General features: G+C 40.9%; 1 protein-coding gene across 1 annotated transcript in view; it reads right to left on the reverse strand.

Annotated features, from left to right (window-relative positions):
* The window catches only part of mbo (Nuclear pore complex protein Nup88), a 533,759-nt gene that overhangs the window by 23,300 nt on the left and 490,639 nt on the right, over window positions 1–19,820 (reverse strand). Inside the window, exons 5-7 of the mRNA XM_067159234.2 lie at window positions 13,584–13,702; window positions 5,589–5,787; window positions 1,565–1,725 (exon numbers count right to left, since the gene is read on the reverse strand). Coding sequence (XP_067015335.2) covers window positions 1,565–1,725; window positions 5,589–5,787; window positions 13,584–13,702 — 479 coding nt within the window. The remainder of the gene's footprint in view (window positions 1–1,564; window positions 1,726–5,588; window positions 5,788–13,583; window positions 13,703–19,820) is intronic.

The following is a 19,820-nucleotide window of genomic DNA, read 5'->3' on the forward strand; positions in this document are numbered from 1 at the left end:
GCAAAAATTCCATTGTGGAGATTTATCTCCTGTATGCAGTTATCAGACTGTGCCTCTTATAAGGGCTTCTGATAAGTTCACCTGCATACACCCCAGCGTCTGTGGGTAGGGTCTGACACATCCCACTCTGATGAGTCTAGTGTCAGACCTAAGACGAAACGCTGGTTAATAGAACAAACGCCTGAAAAGCCTTACATCTGATATGTTTTTGACAAATAATGATACCAGTCTATAAGAAGGGGAACAGAAAAATGAGCAATAACTATATAGGAATCAATTCATGAAAACACTTTTCCACCTTGTCAATATTTCAGATTTTATTATATTACCTCCCGTACATGTTTTGAGAGCTCAACTGCTCTCTTCCTCAGCGGTGCAAAACATCAAACAAAAATCCTTGGACTTGACACATTTGTACAATACCGTCATCAATACAACAAATTATACATAAAGTCCCGAAATTGTTGAAACATCCCTTTTGTGTCCAAAATGTTCACTTACTATGTCTTTTACTAAAAACTTTTAAGAATTTTCAAATCACCAAATGAATAAAACCTATTAAGTTAGTCATTATATACTGAAATTTGAAAAGCTGTCTGCTCTGTTCTTGGAAACTTCTCATTTCCTTAAATCCTTATTTACACCTTTCATATAAACTAGAATTTCTCCTTTTAATCTCATCCGAAGATGCGAGCCATTTTTAACCGCCAAGTCCTTCAGTTTCAGCTGGTAACGAATTTGTCAAAATTAAAATAAAATTACACTTGTCTGAACCAAACAAACATGTCCTTGCTCCTGTGCTTGCTTCCATGAAGAAGGGAGCAGTTAATCTCCCGAAACAGGTCATCATCATCATTATCGGTTTGCCCTTCCAGTGAGCGGGGTAGGGTGTTTAAAAACAAGCGTCTTCCAAAGTTGCCTATTCAAAAAGATTTTATTGTCCATGACAGATTCCCAATTCCATCCTCTTCTCTCCACGTCTCCCCTAGTTGGTCCATCTATCATCTTCTTGGCTTTTCCAAATATGCACATGGTAACTTTGTGCTATTCATTCGTTTAACATGCTCAAACCATTTAAGTCTAGACGACCTAAGTCTTTCCTCCAGCAAATCATTTAGACCTAGGTTAGGTCGGATCTCATCATTTTTCACATGATCAAGTCAGGTCTTTTGGAGGGCAGTCCTAAGAAATTTCATTTCACAGGCTTGAATCCTACTACAATCCTTTGATGTTAGTGTGCAGGTTTCCAGAGAATATGTAAGGACGGGAATGAAATATGACTTGTACAGGATCGTTTTTGTTCTTTGTGGGACCTTCTCATCCTATAGTAGGTGTCTAACAATGCTGTAAAAATACGGGAGGTAATATAATAAAATGCGAAGTACTGACAAGGCGGAAAAGTATTTTCATGAACTGAATGTAAGTTAATACGGCTGGAAATCCAACCCAGGACCCCTCTCAGAACAAAGGCCAGCATGCTAACCAGTCAGCCATGATGCTGGACATGAAGTCATGTGAAAAGTAGGCTAGGGTTTAACATTTATATATTAAACTGTCAACAGACCTCTTGTTGGTGACGGCGTGTCGACGAAGGTGGATAGGACACGTAACAGTGTCGCTGTCATCATCCAATGTTATTCCCAGCTCCAGTTCCACACATTCCAGGACGAAGAGAGCCACGTCAGGGGTGTGCAAGCTGTAGGTGGAGCCACATCTGGACCATGACTGAAACAACAAGTATATCTGAGCAGGGCTTCAGTTGAAAAATTTTAACTACCAGTATTCACCTAACATTTCAGCATTTTCACATGGATTCATTGGGGTACGGCATTAAATGCTTTTACCGGAATATAGGATTTAATGCTCTGATATACAGGACAAAGATATTATACACTGAAAGCAAAAATAATTGGAAAAAAGCAATAGGGAATGTATGTTATTGTCACATTAAATACATACATCATCTTCATTACGGACCCATGCCTTTTAGCATTTGGTTTGCAAGCCTCTATGAATTTGCTAATCGCTGCCACAATCCTCTATTTGTAACTAGCTCTGTGGGCTTCTTTAATTCCATATTTTTTATCATTAAATCATTAGAAACAGAGTTTAACCACCATCGTCTTGGTCTCCCTCTACTTTTCTGATACTCCATAACATAGTGCATTATTTTCCTAGGTAACCTATCCTCCTCCATTCGCCTCAAATAACCCCCCACTGAAGCAGTTTTATGCGTACAGCTTCATCCATCGAGTCCATTCCTAACTTAGCCTTTATCTCCTCATTCTGAGTACCCTCCTGCCAAGGTTCCCATCTCTTTTGTATCAGCAATCATTCTCGCTATTTCCATGTCTGTTACTTCTAACTTATGAATAAGATATCCCGAGTCCACCCAACTTTCACTCCCGTAAAGCAAAGTAAAGTCGGTCTGAAAACAGACCGGCGTAAAGACAGTTTCGTCCAGGAGCTGACTTCCTTCTTACAGAATACCAATGATCGCAACTGCGAGCTCACTGCGTTAGCTTTACTCCACCTTGATTCAATCTCACTTACTATACTACCATCCTGGGAGAACACACATCCTAAATACTTGAAATTATCTACCTGTTCCAGTTTTGTATTCCCAATTTGACATTCAATTCTCTTCGATTTTTTACCTGCTGACATCAATTTAGTCTTGGAAAAGCTAATTTTCATATCATACTTGTTGCACCTATTTTTCAAGTTCCAAGATAATAGATTGCAGGCTATGAGCACAGTTTGCCATTAAGACCAAGTCGTCTGAATAGGTCAGACTGCTTACTACACTTCCACCTAACTGAATCCCTCCCTGCCACTTTATACCTTTCAGTAGAAGATCTGTGTAAACTATGAACAACAAAGGTGAAATATTTCAGCCTTGTCTAACCCCTATAAGTACCTTGAACTATGGACTCTTCTACCATCAATTGTCAACATAAATGCCTTTGATTGATTTTAATAATCTACCCTCCAAGCCTAAGTGCAATCGTATCTTGAATATGCAATACATTTTCACAAACCTCCATGAAATGAAAATCCACAGCCTGTTTCTAGTCATTTGACTGGGTCAGGAATGAATGAAGCCCCCATCTAGCGGCGAGAATAGGAAATGTGCCGCACTCCTCTGGGGTAATGATCAATGCATGACAGATGAAATGAAATGATATTGGAGAGTGTTGCTGGAATGGAATATGACAGGGAAAACTGGAGTACCCGGAGAAAAACCTGTCCCGCCTCCGCTTTGTCCAGCGCAAATCTCACATGGAGTGACCGGGATTTGAACCACGGAACCCAGCGGTGAGAGGCTGGTGCGCTGCCACCTGAGCCACGGAGGCTCACAAACCTCCATACATCTCTGTAAATATTAATTCTTTCTAAAAACTGTATATAACAAATTTCGGAGACACTAACATCTCCGATCATTTATGTCCCATACACTTTTATTGTACGAGCTATGACAACAAGAGATATTCGTGCATTTAAATTTTTATTGCTTAGCCCATCTAGAAAAATGTAAGAAATTTATTTCTCTTCCACCTATTCAATACAACTCATAAGATTACTTTCAATATGGATTCGCAATGATTTTGATTCCTTGTAATAGCCCATCTATGTCGAGCATCTCTCGACATAGAAATATACTGATGAGCCACTGAATTAGAGACAGCTGTCGTTATGGCAAACCGGTGCTGTGATCAGCCCGGCTTGGTACACGACTGCGATGTCGTCAGACCTTGCACGGACCGTGTGAGTAACAGGTGAACACAGGAAGGGTAAGACATGAGATTTCAGCCAGATTATCATGCAGGCAATGAGCTTTCCAATGGCCAGTATGTCCAGAGTGTACTGCAAGTATCTGGATTTCGACAAAACTACCATCTCTAGGGTCAACTGTTGTGGACCGCAACGTGCTGTTGACAGGGGTCACATTGCAACATTTTACTTGCAAATTCAATGCTGGATAACAGCGAAGGGTGAGCAGTCATGCCATCCCGAACCACGTCCCCATAATGAGGTACAGCAGCCACCGTCCCAGCTGGGTACCACTGCTCACCGCATGTCACAAGGCACAGGAACACCAAACCTGAACTCTCGAAGTGTAGAGGAAGATATTCTGGACTAAGGAGTTGTGGTACCAGTTTGGCAGGGTACTAGTGCGTCACCAAGCACTCGAGGCAATATATTCTCTTGTCAGCAGGGTACAGTTCAGGCCGGAGCAGGGAGACTGTTCACGTGGGAAGAAATGGCAGCGCTAGACCATCTGACAAAGTCCCTCACCAACGACCAATGTAGGAACCTACTGTCAGATCATGTCCACCTCCAACACACTGCAGGAGACTTGTACGTACAGTAAGACAGTGCACATCTAGGATGTAGCCGAGAGAGATGTGCTGCCAATAATCTATGTGCATTACGGGAGGCACGGAACAGCACGACTATCCACATTTCCGGTATCGTTTGGAGCTCGTTTTATGCCACACTGCCATCGTCATCAGGGAGAATGGAGGTGCTACATACAACTATAGATGATTCCATATTAAGAAAACAGTATTGTTCTTACAATAACAAGGTTGCTACATCGAACGGTTCTGCTCAACAGCATCGCGGGAAAACGGTGGGAAAACTCAGTTTTTAAGTTCAAGATAAAAGGTGGGAGAAAATAAGCTGCAAATTAAGTGTAGTTAATTTTGTTTCTTCCTGAACCTCATCCATTAAGTAAATGAATCACTGTACTGATGTTAAAGAAAGAAATTGCACATGCAGGCTAATGGATCATGTAACACTCACTCAACACAAGACAAGTATGCACTGATGTAAAGACTAAAAATATATGCAACACATAAACTGATGACTTCTCAATAACAGTGATAAGCTGCCAGGATTCACAGAGTAACGGTTTACACGTTACTGTACCAGAGCGACACAGAAGGAAAATGAAGGAAGGCAACACAACAATCGCTGGTCCCGCCATTGTGCTTCCTCCCTGCAAATGTATTTACGAAATGGGAAAGCTCCAGTAATAACAAAGGGAAAAAAAAAATGCCTCATCCTTTTTCTTTCTTTCATAATACATCATCATCATCATTATCTAAAGGCTTTGCCTTATCGCTGCAACCACTGATCTCTTCTCTCTGTGATCCTTTTCATCTCTCCATAACCTTGGCATCCCATCAACTCAACTACATCTTCAATGATCTTCTTCCATGGTTTACCTCTGCCTTTCTTTCCCATCACCTTGCCTTCGAACAAGTTCTTTATGAAGTCATTATGCCGGAGAATGTGACCAAAAACTGATGCTTTTCTCCTTTATATCGTTGTTATTAAATGTCATAATGCACATTATAATATTTCTTAATCAGGAGGAATTATGGGTGTCTGAGATGGGGTGTGTATGCTCCTCACAGCTTCATAAAAGCAATACTGTTTTCTTAACATGGAATGATCTATAGCCAGGTCCTGTTGATCACTGTATTGTTTAATCATCATGGTAATGAGTTAACTGGTGCTGGTTGGTGTCTCCATATAGTTACTAACCCATCAACAGTTAATACTGCACGGATACTTACCCTATTGTTTTCTTCGGGTTGGCTGTCATCCTGGTCCGTGTCGTTAAGCAACAAACAGTGGAAGAGCGTGCCGGCTGAAGACGCGATCACCACGATAGGAGGTAGCGTGGGCAACACGAGGAGCGAGCACATGTCAGTGCCGTAGTTGTCGTCCGTCGAGGGGTACATGGAGAGAGGGCCCACCACTCGGCATGCCGACCTGCACAGACAGCAGAGAAAATAGAGCTGACCGCTGGCTCACATGGGGGCAATATGCAGGACTAACATCTTGTGCTTTGCAAACACCTCAGACAACGTTCGTTCATCGTCAAAATGGATCAACGACACTCAAGAAAATAAAGGCATCCATTTGATGGAACCAAACTATTTTTGACTCACTGCAACAGCGCTCGACCATATGGAATACTGTATTTTAAAGTTTTTATTTATGGTGGAACGTCGATATCTTGAATAACCTCAAGAGCTTAACTTTATTTTGTGTTATCGAAATTTTGAGATATAGAGAATACCGTTTTTTGAGCGTGTATAGCAAATAATTGGATCATATGTATCTACGGGCTTACAGTGAATATATTTTAATAATATTTAAAAATATACAAATAAACTCTATTTTATGACATCACTTTAAATATAATCCTTATTATAGCAACATTTTAGAAGACAGGATACAGCAGTAAAACAAGGAACATACCTTGGTTAACACCTCTGGAAAAAAAATCCGTTAGTCTCTTCTGTTTGTTACTGTTAACCTTTCCTCCCTTCACGTTGAAACTTCTCGTCAATACCACGCAGCCGAGATTCGTAAATGGAGCTTGTCATCCGGACTTCCGGGAGTTGCTTTCGTACGTGACCGGTGATTAATTCACACCCGAGAAACAGCGAGGCTTTGTCGATTTTCCGATCATTAGAAGTTTTAGTTTTTCGGCTCCCAGCATCACTGTAAACCTTTCTTTACTTATTAACTGTTCCTCACAAACCACAATGCCATATTGCACAGTTAATGTTGAACAAAATTTGAGTTACAGAGTATTTTTTTGCTTCAACGGAGGAAATGTTTGCTTCGAGAAATCGAGAAATTCTGTAATCGAATTTCGAATACTAGAGAAATAAATACACGCGAAGAATTCGACAAATGGGCGGGAAATTTAAGTAACTTCGAGATACTGAAAATTTGAGTAATCGAGGTTCAAGATACGAGGTTTGACTGTATTTATTACTTCTGTGGTGGTGGTGATTATTATTTTAAGAGGAAGTACAACAGGGCAACAATCCTGTATGTAATACTAATCAAAGAGAAAAACGGAAGGGATCTGACACTTCGAAAAATGAAGGTATTGGTCAAAAAAAGACAAGGGCCACGTAGGGCGTGAAAATGAAAGACTCCCTAGGACTCAAAAACCTAATACCGGCGGGGTCGAAAATAACAAGAGTTGACCAAGGGGGTTCGGATAGGACAGATGAAAGTGAGGAGCCTGGCGCAAGTAGAAACAATGCCAGGACTCAGTTAAGAGCCCCGCGGTCGCCAACACACGCTCCCAAGTTAAAAGCCCTGGGGGCCCTTTTAGTAGCCTCTTACGACAGGCAGGTGATACCGTTGCTGTTATTTTACCACCCTCACCCAAGAGGGGTTATTACTTGTCAACGGCTTCTATAGTTTTTCCGATCGCACTGTCACAGAATTGTTATTCTTATGTAAGCCCACTGTACGTTCTCTTAGGGTACAACCTGGAGTGAAAATGGGAAACCACGGAAAATCATCTTCAGGGCTGTCGACAGTGGACTCTGAATAGGGTTACCAGATCGGCGAAGTCCAAGAAAAGTATATTTTTCAACCAGATCTAAAACTGATAGTGGCGACGGCAGCAGTTTAGGCTTAACCCTTACTTTATACTGATTGACAACGAAAAAAAAAAAAAAAAAAAAAAATTAAACATGACCAGGCCTGTCCTGATCATACTAACTGTTCATTTTCTGTCTAATGTTATGAATTAGCTCATTGTCCCTAAAACAATACTATACGCGAACCTTTTCTTGAGCTCTGAGCTCCCTAGTGCTGAATCGGTAGACCTAGGATATCTTCGACATCGATATCGGCAACCTTTGAAACACAAACGATGAATCGCTTATTCATCGCTGTACGACATCTGGCGTACACTTTACGAACTAGTACTGTTGTTGTTTACACAGCAAAGCCGAACTATATCATTCATGCTAGTAACAAGATTCGCATCGAGAAATGTTATATAATGTTAAATAATGTATGTGTGACACAGTTGTTGACGTAAGATAATAAATGTTTAGAAAATTCATATCGATCGATCATATTATCGATTCAATTCAGATTTCATTTCCATCCAGTTGGCAGAATAACCGGAACCGACAGCGCACCCTCCTTACTCCCCACCCCGTAAAAATCGGGCTCAAGAAAAAGTTCGCGTATAGCACTTATAAAAGTGGATACAATTTACGTCTTTGAAATTGAGTCGTGTGAACAGTAAGTTTTTTTCCCGTTGAATCCAACGATAGCTTATTTCTTTCGGGTGTCCACAGTGCTCTTTCATTAAACTAAACATACCTTCCACATTGGCACTGAGAAATCGGATATTTTTTAGAAATTCAGAACAATGTCATATTTCAGGTACAGTTGTACTGATATAGCTCAACCACTTTTCATTAGAGAATGATTTACTTAACACTTTAACACATTTCAGGAAATTCTTCAAAAGTCAAAATGTACCTGATTAATACAGTCGAACCTCGATATCTCGAACCTCCATTACTCGAATTTACAGTATCTCGAAGTACAGGTAGACCTCGTTATAAGCGATACTTATGTTCCGCGGAATTGCCGCGCATACCGAATTCAAGTAAATCGAGTCATTTTATATGTAAAATATAGGGTTAGGTTTCCGTTTACTCACATATTAAGTTTAAAATTCTGAAACGCATTTTAATGCAAAATGTATACACTTCAGTGGCGGCGCGTTCTATATGTTCAGTGGTTCAATGAACCCGCTAGAAATAGATAAGTCTAGGTAAAATGATTTATCACAGCCTATTCCTTAAATTTGCTCTGTACATCAGCGCGCGTAGCGGTATTTTTGACATCAACACCGGTTGCTCTTCGGAACCAGCGAAGAGGTTCAATTTCAGGACTGAACGCGCGGGGCCGTGAGACGTAAGGAGGGTGCGCAAGGCGAGGGTTTATGGGAAGCAGGGAAAACATAGCCCAGGAATCGCTGGCAACTGGACCAGCGATAGACACGAGTTACATCGAGCAGTTCCGAAATTAGCCGAAGCATTGCCAGAGCGCGCAGTTAAAATTTGCTGTATGTGGTAGGTTTTGAAGGGAATTTAATTTGTTGATTTTGCCATTCTGATGTAATTAAGCGCAATGAGCCAGAATATTTTGTTAACTATGGTTTGTATAGCATGAATTGGCGTAAGTAGCCTAAGTTTATGTAATCAAATGAAACTTTTCATTAGTAATACGTGTTTTATGAAAAGTAAACAACAAAATACGTCAACACATAAATAACAGTATTCTGTTTAACAAGTTCTTGAAGAAGTTATTCCTACGTAAGAAACGTCTTCAAAATGAGGGGAAATTGGATCAGCTTACAGTAATTGCACCTCATATTCTCTTTCATTCTTCATTCTTTTAGTAACTTCTTCGAGCTGTAGCCGTGTCTCTGCAAAGAAACGTCATGTTTCTAATCAAGCAATGCCACTATTTTACATCTGTGTAAACATCAAGTAACAACAATAATAATCTGAACACGTTATTTTCCACAGCAGTGAACCCCCAGACGTTTTATCCACGCGCCGCCACTGATACACTTACAAATTTAACAATGAAACACACAATAATAAACTAAACTCTGCATATAAGCTCTTGGCCTTAGCTTGAATACCAGCCCGAGAGAGCGGCATCTGTTGGTTGTGATGCTCAATTCAATGGCCACGGATACTTCTTGCAGTGGATTCACTAAGTCTCAAAGCATGCTGAATGTCAAAAATACGCTCATCTTTCTCATAGCGATCCAAAACTAACTTTGTTTCTAACGAATACGACTTTCGTACACGCTTAAGTTATTTCCTTTCACCCGGCATTTTAAATACGAAACCTGTCAAGTGCAACTTCACAGCTCTACTGATCGGGACTGACGATTCACGTCTCGACAAACACGACAGAAGATGCGTGTAGAGATGCGCTTGCCTCGTTTAACCTTGGCACGCAATGTAGTGTACGTTACAAAGTTCAGAACGCATGTCTGTACCCGCCTTAAGGCATTACAGTTTCCACGTACTGTTAATAGATGGCAGCACTAGACTAAGGCTGATGACACACGGAGCGGTTTTTGCCGAGTCGGCAGCCGCCTGTGATTGATACACAGAGCGGTTTTTGCCGACTGTGACGAAACCACTGCCTGCTCGAACTGCATCTAAAATGACTGCTTATAAGCAGTCATCGGGTGCGTATCGAGCAGGCAGTGGACAAAACACATTAGCGACCGTGACGTTAGGCGAGGAAGCTAGCTAAAATTACCGAAAAATAAAGGATTGTTCTTATTCTTATTCCAAAAGTCTACTTACACTATATGTCCTTTTACGTGTATATTATTGAATTTCAAAGATACTTCATGATATCTAATACAAGAATACCTACCAATGATGCAATCGCCGCGTAAATTCAGCCACGCCCGACTAGAGCGAAGCATCAAGTCGGCCGTGATTCAGCTGAATGTATTAAATCTATGGCGCTAGAGCGCGCACAAAGTCTTCAAAACGCTCGCTGCACCGCCAGCTACACGACAGGCCGAGTCGGCAAATCTGCCGCCTGTCGGCGAGCACCGCTCTGTCTGTTTCATCCCATCTGATACAATAGAAACATGCGCCGACTCGGCGAAAACCGCTCCGTGTGTCATCAGCCTTAAGACCAAAATCGCGTATATGCGAAATCGCGGATAACGAATCCGCGTATAACGGGGTTTAGCTGTAACTTCAATTTACCGGCCGTTTGTCCCATTCTTCACGTGTATTTAATTCTCTATTACTCGAAGCAAACATTTCTTCCCTCGAAGCAAAAAATACTCTAACTCGAATTTTGTGCATCATTAACTGACCAATACGGGCATTTGTGGTTTGTGAGGAACAGTTAACAAGTAAAGAAAGGGTTACAGTGATGCTGGGAGCTAATATGATGGGAACCGGAACACTAAAACTTCTAGTGATCGGAAAATCGGCGAAGCCTCGCTTTTTCTCGGGTGTGAATTAATTACCGGTCACGTACGAAAGCGACCCCCGAAGTCGCGGATGACAAGCTCCATTTACGAATCTCCACTGCGTGGTCTTCTAAAAAGTTACTACAATAAGGCCTATAATTAAAGTGATGCCATAAAATTAGTTTGTATGTATATGTTGAAATACTGTTAAAAATAATGTATTCAGTAAAAGCCCGCAGATATATATGATACAATTACTATCTGCACACTTTTTAGCGATAGATTTGTGTACGAGTTTGAGGAGTAAGAAGGGAGCACCTCCGGTTCCGTTAGTACTGCCAACTGTATGGAAATGAAATCTGAATTGAATCGATAATACGATCGATCGGTATGAATTTTCTAAACCTTTGTTATTTTACGCCAACAACTGTGTCACACACACATTATATAACATTATATAACATTTCTGGATGCGAATCTTATTCCTAGAGTGAATTCCATAGTTTGGCTTTGCTGTGTAAATAACAACTTTACTAGTACGTAAAGTGTATGCCAGATGTCGCACAGCGTAACATAAGCGATTCATAGTTTGTGTTTCGAAGACTGCCAGTGCGAATCTGGAAGATTGCCGAGGTCGACCGCTTCAGCACTAGGGTGTACATCTATCGCTAAAAAGTGCGCAGATAGTATGTGCTATACATGTTCCAAAACCGTATTCTCTATATATCGAAATTTCGATAACTCGAAATAAAATTTAGCTCCCGAGGTGATTCGAGATATCGAAGTTCCACTTTAAATTAATCGTTCATCAGTTTGAGTTTAAATGTGAAAAATGCATTTAACGTGTGAGTTTTTAATAAAGTAATAATGGCGTGTGGCCTCCAACGAGGCTCTGTGCGAGTCTTCCGTCCAGACGACCTGCGCGTCTATGAGAATGGAGCCCTACCTACGATGAATTCTGTTGATGAAGAGGGCAAACACATCGGAATTAACCATTGAAAGTTAACATCCCCGACCCGGCGGGGAATCGAACCCGGAACCCTCTGGACTAAGCACGCTAACCATTTAGCCATGGAACCGGACTTTAATCACGTAACCACACCAACATACAGCTGGCCTGCGAGGTAAGTGCGCTAGCTGTCTGTCAGGCTTGTACAACGTCCTTTTCGGCTGGAGAATCAACTACGACGAAGTGACGATTTTCCCCACGTACATGTCACTCAGGAAATGGCACAGATGCCTTCGGGAAGCTTGCAGACCGCTTTCGATACCGGGCCACAACACCAAGCACGCCGAACGGGTCGGAGAGTGTAATACAGAGTGTAATACAGATCCCGCGTCTATCGCACCACTAATCATGCGCATATCGAGATGATGAAACATTTTGACTTTCTCTACTTGTAGAACCCAATCGCCCATGATTATTACCGTACTTCTCAAGGAATTAAGAGGGGAGTTCCTCAAGGCACTATTATTGGACCTTTATGTTTCCTTATATATATGAATAACATGAGTAAAGAAGTGGAATCAGAGGTTAGGCTTTTTGCGGACGATGTTATTCTGGATAGAGTAATAAATAAGTTACATGATTGTGAGAAACTGCAAAATGACCTCGATAATGTTGTGAGATGGACAGTAGGCAATGGTATTATGATAAATGGGGTTAAACGTCAGGTTGTGAGTTTCACGAATACGAAAAGTCCTCTGACTTTTGATTCCTGCGTTCATGGGGTGAAAGTTCCTAGGTGTTAATATAACGAAATATCTTCACAGGTGTACTCTCAAAAATGGGATTGTAAATACAGGGTTCAGATCTTTGCACATGATTATGAGGGTATTTAGGGGTTGTAGTAAGGATGTAAAGGAGAGGGAATATAAGTCTCTAGTAAGATCCCAACTAGAGTATGGTTCCAGTGTATGGGACCCTCACCAGGATTACTTGATTCAAGAACCGAAAAAAAAAAAAAAAAAAAAAAGAGCTCGATTTGTTCTCCTTGATTTCCGACAAAAGAGTAGCGTTACGAAAATGTTGAAAAGTTTGGGCTGAGAAGACTTGGGAGAAAGCTGCTCGACTAAGTGGTATGTTACGAGCTATCATTGGTAAGATGGCGAGGAATGACATTAGTAGACGAATAAGTTTGAGTTGTGTCTTTATAAGTAGGAAAGATCACAATATCAAGATAAAGTTGGAATTCAAGAGGACAAATTGGGGGTAAATATTAGTTTATAGGAAGGGGAGTTAGGGATTGGAATTATTTATCAAGGGAGATGTTCAATAAATTTCCAATTTCTTTGCAATCATTTAAAAAAAGGCTATGAAAATAACAGACAGGGAATCTACCACCTGGGCGACTGCCCTAAATGCAAATCAGTAGTGACTGATTGTTATTATATTTTATTGTATTATACATTGAAGTCTGACACCCTGTATTGTTTAGGTCTATACATAAGATGCGTGAATATAGAAAATTTCGTTCATCAAATAATTTAAGTATCATCTTATTTTCTTGACACGGCACAAGCCCAAAAGCCTATGCAATATCATGTCTATAAGTACGGGCCGTGAAAGCATTAATGGCAACATTTTATTGTAAACGGTATTCTTTGTCTTACGGCAATTTGCAATGGCAAAAAGAAATTTGAATAAAATGATTACTATCAGTCCTCAGCGCTAGTGTTCAGATCTTCTAGCGCACGCAATTACTATAAAGACAAGTGACAATCAAAAGGAATTAATTCTCCATGCTTGCGACATGCCTATACAGTATACCTTTCGTTGATCAATGATGCAGTGACTTTAACAATATCCCCATTCCCATGCAGTACCAAGATCGGCCACTCGATGGCATTAGTGTTCTCCTGACCAGTGCTGCTCTCTTTCTTGTCCGCCTGCAACGAGAAAATAGAAGCCAATCACTTTACGCAGTGCATTAATAATAAATAATGAAAAACACAGAACAAGAAAAAATATCGTTATGGGCTATGCTTATATATATATATCTAAAATAAGGAAACAGTAAAGAAAGAAACTGCGAACAGAGGAAAGAGGAAAAAACAACCCTAGCCCGTTAGCGTATTATATCTTAAAAAAAGAAGCCATTTTAAATTATCCCAGGGTAAAATATTGGAGACTAGGGGAATGAGGTATATCAAGATTTTGCCATTAAAATTTCCTTAAAAAAGTCGTAAAAAACGAAACCCTTAGGCTGGAAAAATAGAAGTGCGGTGGGAGGAAATAAGACGTTTTCCTCTTGAGCGTCTCTCATATGAAATAAAAAGGCGATCAATTAGGAACAAATATTTTTTTAAAGATTAATAAATTTGGAACTAATGGTGCATGGATTTAATGGTCCTGAAAATCTTTCCCTCTCCTCCCTCCCGCTTCAGCTGTCTAGCTCCTTTCTTTCCATTTATTCTCTCTTTCTGGTGACTGTTTTAAAATCTTTGGCTTGGCTTATTGATAGAGTTAAAATCTGCAAGCGAACTTTCTGTTGGGTTTCCAATAGCGGGGGTAGGGAGAAGAAGAAGAAGAAGGGTGGATATGTGGGAGGAAGGGGACAGAAGGGTGGCTGCGAAAGTGAGTGGAGGGGGTAGGGGTGGAGGGTTTTGAGCGAAGAGCAGATATCGTGCCCTGCATAGCTAATCAGTGAGAAAATTAATATGTTTCAATTGGAAATTGGGAGCCTGTGCAGAGTACGGGAGGAGGTTGGGGGGGGGGGGGGTGAGTTAGTTGGTAAGTTTTTAGCGATAAGAGTGTGAGGGGGGAAGCTGAAGAAGAAGACAGAAAGAGACAGAGGAATGAGAAAATTGGATGGTAGTGAAAATACGAAATACATATTTTATATTCTTCTTGAATATTATCAGAATTGAGAACGATGAAGGAGCTAATGAGATGGGTGTGCGAGAGTTTTAGAGGATTCAATTCAGTCATTAAGGGGGTATAGAAAATTAGTTTCGGTAATAGGTAAAAGAAAGATGGAGCGGAAATATTCAACATTAATGCTCGCCAAAGTTCGACAAATCTGATCAAATATCGTCACCGCCCTGTTGTCTTCAGAGCATACTACTAATGAATTCAGGCGAGCCAAATGCGGAGTCCCAATGAATTCCAATGTTTTGATGCTGGCAATCGCTGAATTATATAACACTCAATTTAAAATGCATTAATTACCTTATAAAATCTGATCGAATAATCTGTTCTGAAAGGATCAAATAAACATTATTCTCCTTTCGACGATGTCAAGACGCTAGAGGCCCGCAAAATAGACTAATATGTGTGTCGAGTTTCCGAAATGTCGAGTTTTACGGGATAAGGGGAGGATTGTTTTACTGCATATTACTCTAATGAAACTCATTGGCTGAATGGTCAGTGTTGAGGCCTTCGGTTCAGAAGGCCCCGGATTCGATTCCCGGCCGGGTCGGGGGATTCTAATCGCCTTTGATTAATTATTCTGGCCCGGGGACTGGGGTGTTTGTGTTTGCCCCAAGACTTTCCTCTTCATATTCGTACAGCACACTACACTACCAACCACCACAGAAACACGCAATGGTGATTACACCCCTCCATATAGGGTTGGCGTCAGGAAGGGCATCCGGCCGTAAAACATGGGCCAAATCTACATGGTCGACACAGATCGCACCCGCGACCCCACAGGTGTGGGAAAAGCGGGAGAAAAAGAAAGAAAGAAAGAAAGAAAGAAAGAAAGAAAGAAAGAAAGACTATGAAACTTCTAGGACAACACAGAAAAGTAGAACATACTCTAAATAATTGTTAAAAATTAAAAAACTTACATACAAAACTAAAATTTGCGAGTTCTTTATAGGAAAAAATGTCATTCGCACTCATTTCGTCTTAGTGCAGTTTCGTCACGTAAACGACGCAGAAACAAAATGCCCGTAGCAGAGGCACCTTCAGTGTCCTGTGGTCCTTCACTGAGAGTCCGCTTCTTCGTATTGTGGTTTATTTTCATTTTTTATCTTCGTTCTCTTTCACTATCTTAAAAGTTCACAATTTTCACCCTAACCCATCCACTCTCGGACATCACCACCAGTAACATCTTCGCAGCCAGGAGTTTTCTTCAATAAGTTCACTGTCTCTGTCTCTTCCCTGCTTTCTCGAAACTCGTTTCCTCAACGGTCCAGCAACTTTCTCAGGAACGAAAATCGCAGCGACGAATAATATGATCAATATTACGCCATTAATAAACCTTCTAGATGGATAAAAGGACGTGCGACATATTTCCAGGACTACAACGTTTTCAGACACATTTTACGTTATCTAAAGTTCCCGAACGTGAACTGGAATTCCCAACACGTAGGTAGGCCTAAGATGAATTCTCGATTATATCTTGTACGGTACACGACTGGGTAACTTTTTAATTAAGAATTACGGAATGCTGCCTTAATTTTTGAGTGATATATGCTACAATATGTAGAGGGGCTGCATGGCCGAGGCGGTACAGGCGTGCTCGGTTCACTCGAAAGGACGTGGTTTCGAATCCCCGTCAGGAAGTCGTAAAATTTAAGAAACGAGATTTCCACGTCCGGAGGTGCATATGGCCCTGAGGTTCACTCAGCCTACACCAAAAATAAATACCAGGTTAATTCCTGGGGATAAAGGCGGCCGGGCGTAGAGCTAACCACTCTACCCCATCACGTGCCGAGGTTACGGACAGTGGAGCCTTTACCTTCCATCCCTCCAAGGGCCTTCATGGCCTGTGCGAAGATGACTTTGCTTTTATACAATATGTAGGCTATAATTTGTTTTCTTATTCCCTTTGTTAATGCTTTCTACCACCAAATTCAACAATAATTCACTCTCTTGGAAAGTCATATTACGCTTCTTTTCTTTTTTTTTTTTGCAAATTATTGGCAAACCCCGAATGGATTCAAAAAATTGTTTACATTTCGACAGTGGCGGCAGCACGTAGTCATTTGTTTTCCGTACGTTAGTATGGATAATTTGAGGTTTGAACTCAATACAGTTTTGGTAAACCGAGATAATAAATTCTGTGGTGAATACAGAAGTGTGCGTTATCCGAGATAATGACATTATCCGAGTTTTGGAAATCTAATATAACAGCAAAAGTAATTGACGTTGGGCAAAACACAGTAACTCTACTCCTTACACATTATACAAGCATACTGCTACCTGAAGCAAGGTGCGGCGGGTGGTATAAGTCGAGGGGCAAATGAAGCTACTACCTAACTCACAAACATCACATTTCTTGTTTTTTCTGTGTTCATTTGTGACTTCTTCTTATTATTATTATTATCATTCCGGTCTAGAAAGCCAAGAACAAACGGCCGAGAGGATTCGTCGTGCACTGACCACGTGTAACCTCGTAATCTACTGGCCTTCGAGTTCAACTGCAATCACTCATCAGGATTCAAGTGCAATGGGATTATTATTACAAGTTGCTTTACGTCGCACAGACACAGATAGGTTTTATGGCGACGATGGGGCAGAAAAGGGGTAGGAGTGGGACGGAAGCGGCTGTGGCCTTTATTAAGGGACAGGGAGTGAAACTGGGAAACTTCGAACTCATTATGTCGTGAATACTGGATACTGGCCGCACTTAACCCTGACAGTAACACCATACGCTTTTCTGACGTGTTGTGCGAATGAATGCCATCTATTCCTCTTAAGGAGGGGAGAGTTATCCCCTTCACCACCTCTATTCCTTGTTCATTCCATCTGGTAACTTTAATGTAACTTTAAATAATAGGCTTTGAGTGACACGTCTTCGAAACGTGTGGTGTAACTAAAACGATATTTATAGACGTGTTACTGTCAGGGTTAAGAGACTTCAGCTATCGAACTCGGTTAAGTATTATTGATAATACATATCACTTTCACAGACATCAGTCATTGTCCTTCAAATTTATCCTAAACATAAATAATGTAATATCGCTTGTGTGTCCTACACTTGTCCCGTAGGGCATGAAGTGAGAAGAAACTTCGTAGCGAGTTTTTACGACCGGATGCTCTTCCTGAAGTCAACCAAGAGTTAATGAGATGAAATGAATGATGTGATATATGACAGTATAAGAGAAGACAAGGTGGAACCCGGTGCTGACACACAGACTACCCCCTGTCAAAGAGCATCAAGAGGTTTGCTGTCCGGCTCTATGGCTGAATGGTTAGCGTGCTGGCCTTTGGTCCTAGGAGTCCAGGGTTCGATTCCCGGAAGAGTCGAGAATTTTAACCATCATTGGTTAATTTCGCTGGCACGGGGGCTGAGTATGTGTGTTGTCTTCATCACCATTTCATCCTCATCACGACGCGCAGGTCACCTACGGGAGTCAAATCTAAAGACCTCCACCTGGCGAGCCAAACATGTTCTCGGACACTCCCGGCACTAAAAGCCATACGCCATTCCATTTCAAGGGGTCTGCTCAGGGCTTACCGTCTCCATCAGACGGACGAATCACCATCAACAGCGTCATACGCCCTCATTCCATATGAGCACTGCGGAGAAGTTTGGAACTGAACCCTGGCCTTTGGCATGCAATCTAATGATCACAAATTGTATACCCTGTCGGCCAATATTCTGAAGATGATAATGATTTACGAACAGCGCGACTCGAACCGGGAAACCACGGTGTCAGGAGGCGGGCATAAATCACTCATTCCACGGAATAACAAGAAAAGTAAGAAATTCAAGTTCTCAAGGGAAGCATTTTTTGTTGTTGTGAAACAATACGAAATCACAGATTCATTAAATGTTGTCACACCATTCAGCCTTCTATGAAACAGCTTTTTTAAATACCGGTTTTGGTTTGATTTCGTATAAGTGAGAAAATGAATGAAATATCTGCTTTGGGTCGTGAATGAAACTGACTTGTCCTATATTGACGTCACATTATTTTCTTATGTGGACCAGTAAAAACCAAAGAGTGTGAATCATATTTGTGTATTCCTAGCTACTTATAGGTAACAGCTCGCTTTAACAAAAACAGCTGTGTAAATTCACTGCCAATAATTCATTTACAAGACAATAATGTTCACGTCCACAATAACCACACAAGATGTATTACACGTAAAACAAACTGACTTATCTGGTAAAAGTGACTTTTATTAACAATGTTCAGAATATTAACAAGATAACTCAAACCTGGTTCTTACCGGGAACTCTATTATATTCTTGAACAATGCTGAAATAAAATTAAACATTTCTTCAATACTGATGATAATAATGATGATGCTTGTTGTTTAAAGGGGCCTAACATCTAGATCATCGGCCCCTAATGGTACGAAATGAGACGAAATGCAATGACAATTTAAAAGTCCAAAATTCATCCAGTGACTAGAATTTAAAATGTGATGATGAAGAATGAAGGGATACATATGCATTTAAAATAATCAGCGGAGCCAACTCACAATAATGAAAGTAAAAAATAATTCCAAAAATCGATCCACTGACTAGAATTCAAAAAGGTGACTATGAGCAATGATTGTGAACTTAAAACTATCAGTGGCTCCGACCCGCAACGCCTCACCTTCCCAGAAACTATACTGAAAAATTGGAATTGCTGATCAAGGGACTGCTTATAAAACACTATTCTGAATCGATGATTCTTGTTGTCCAAAGGGGTCCAAAATCCAGGTCAACGGCCCCTCATAATGGCACTTATCGCTAGTAGTAGAACCATGGTGTTTCTCAAGTTGCGGTACTACTCACACGTAACGTACGTCGCACAGGTTTCTCACATAATGGCGCCACTCGTAAGCAACGCAAACAAATGGTGTTCCTCACATTGTGGGTACTAATCAAAGACAACGCAGACCCACAGTGCCGCTCATATAGTGCTACTAATCACAGGCAACGACCAGCCCCGTGGTGTTTCTGACAACGGTACTAATCACAGGCAATGTAAGCTCCTGGTGTTCCGCATATAGTGGTACTAATCACGGCTACTGTAAATTCATAGTGACCCACCCACTATTGCTACTAATCACAAAGCTATTGTGTACCTAAAATAATGGTACTACTCGCAAGTAAAG

The sequence above is a fragment of the Anabrus simplex genome, chromosome X (assembly GCF_040414725.1).
Source record: "Anabrus simplex isolate iqAnaSimp1 chromosome X, ASM4041472v1, whole genome shotgun sequence".
In the NCBI taxonomy this organism is placed as follows: domain Eukaryota; kingdom Metazoa; phylum Arthropoda; class Insecta; order Orthoptera; family Tettigoniidae; genus Anabrus; species Anabrus simplex.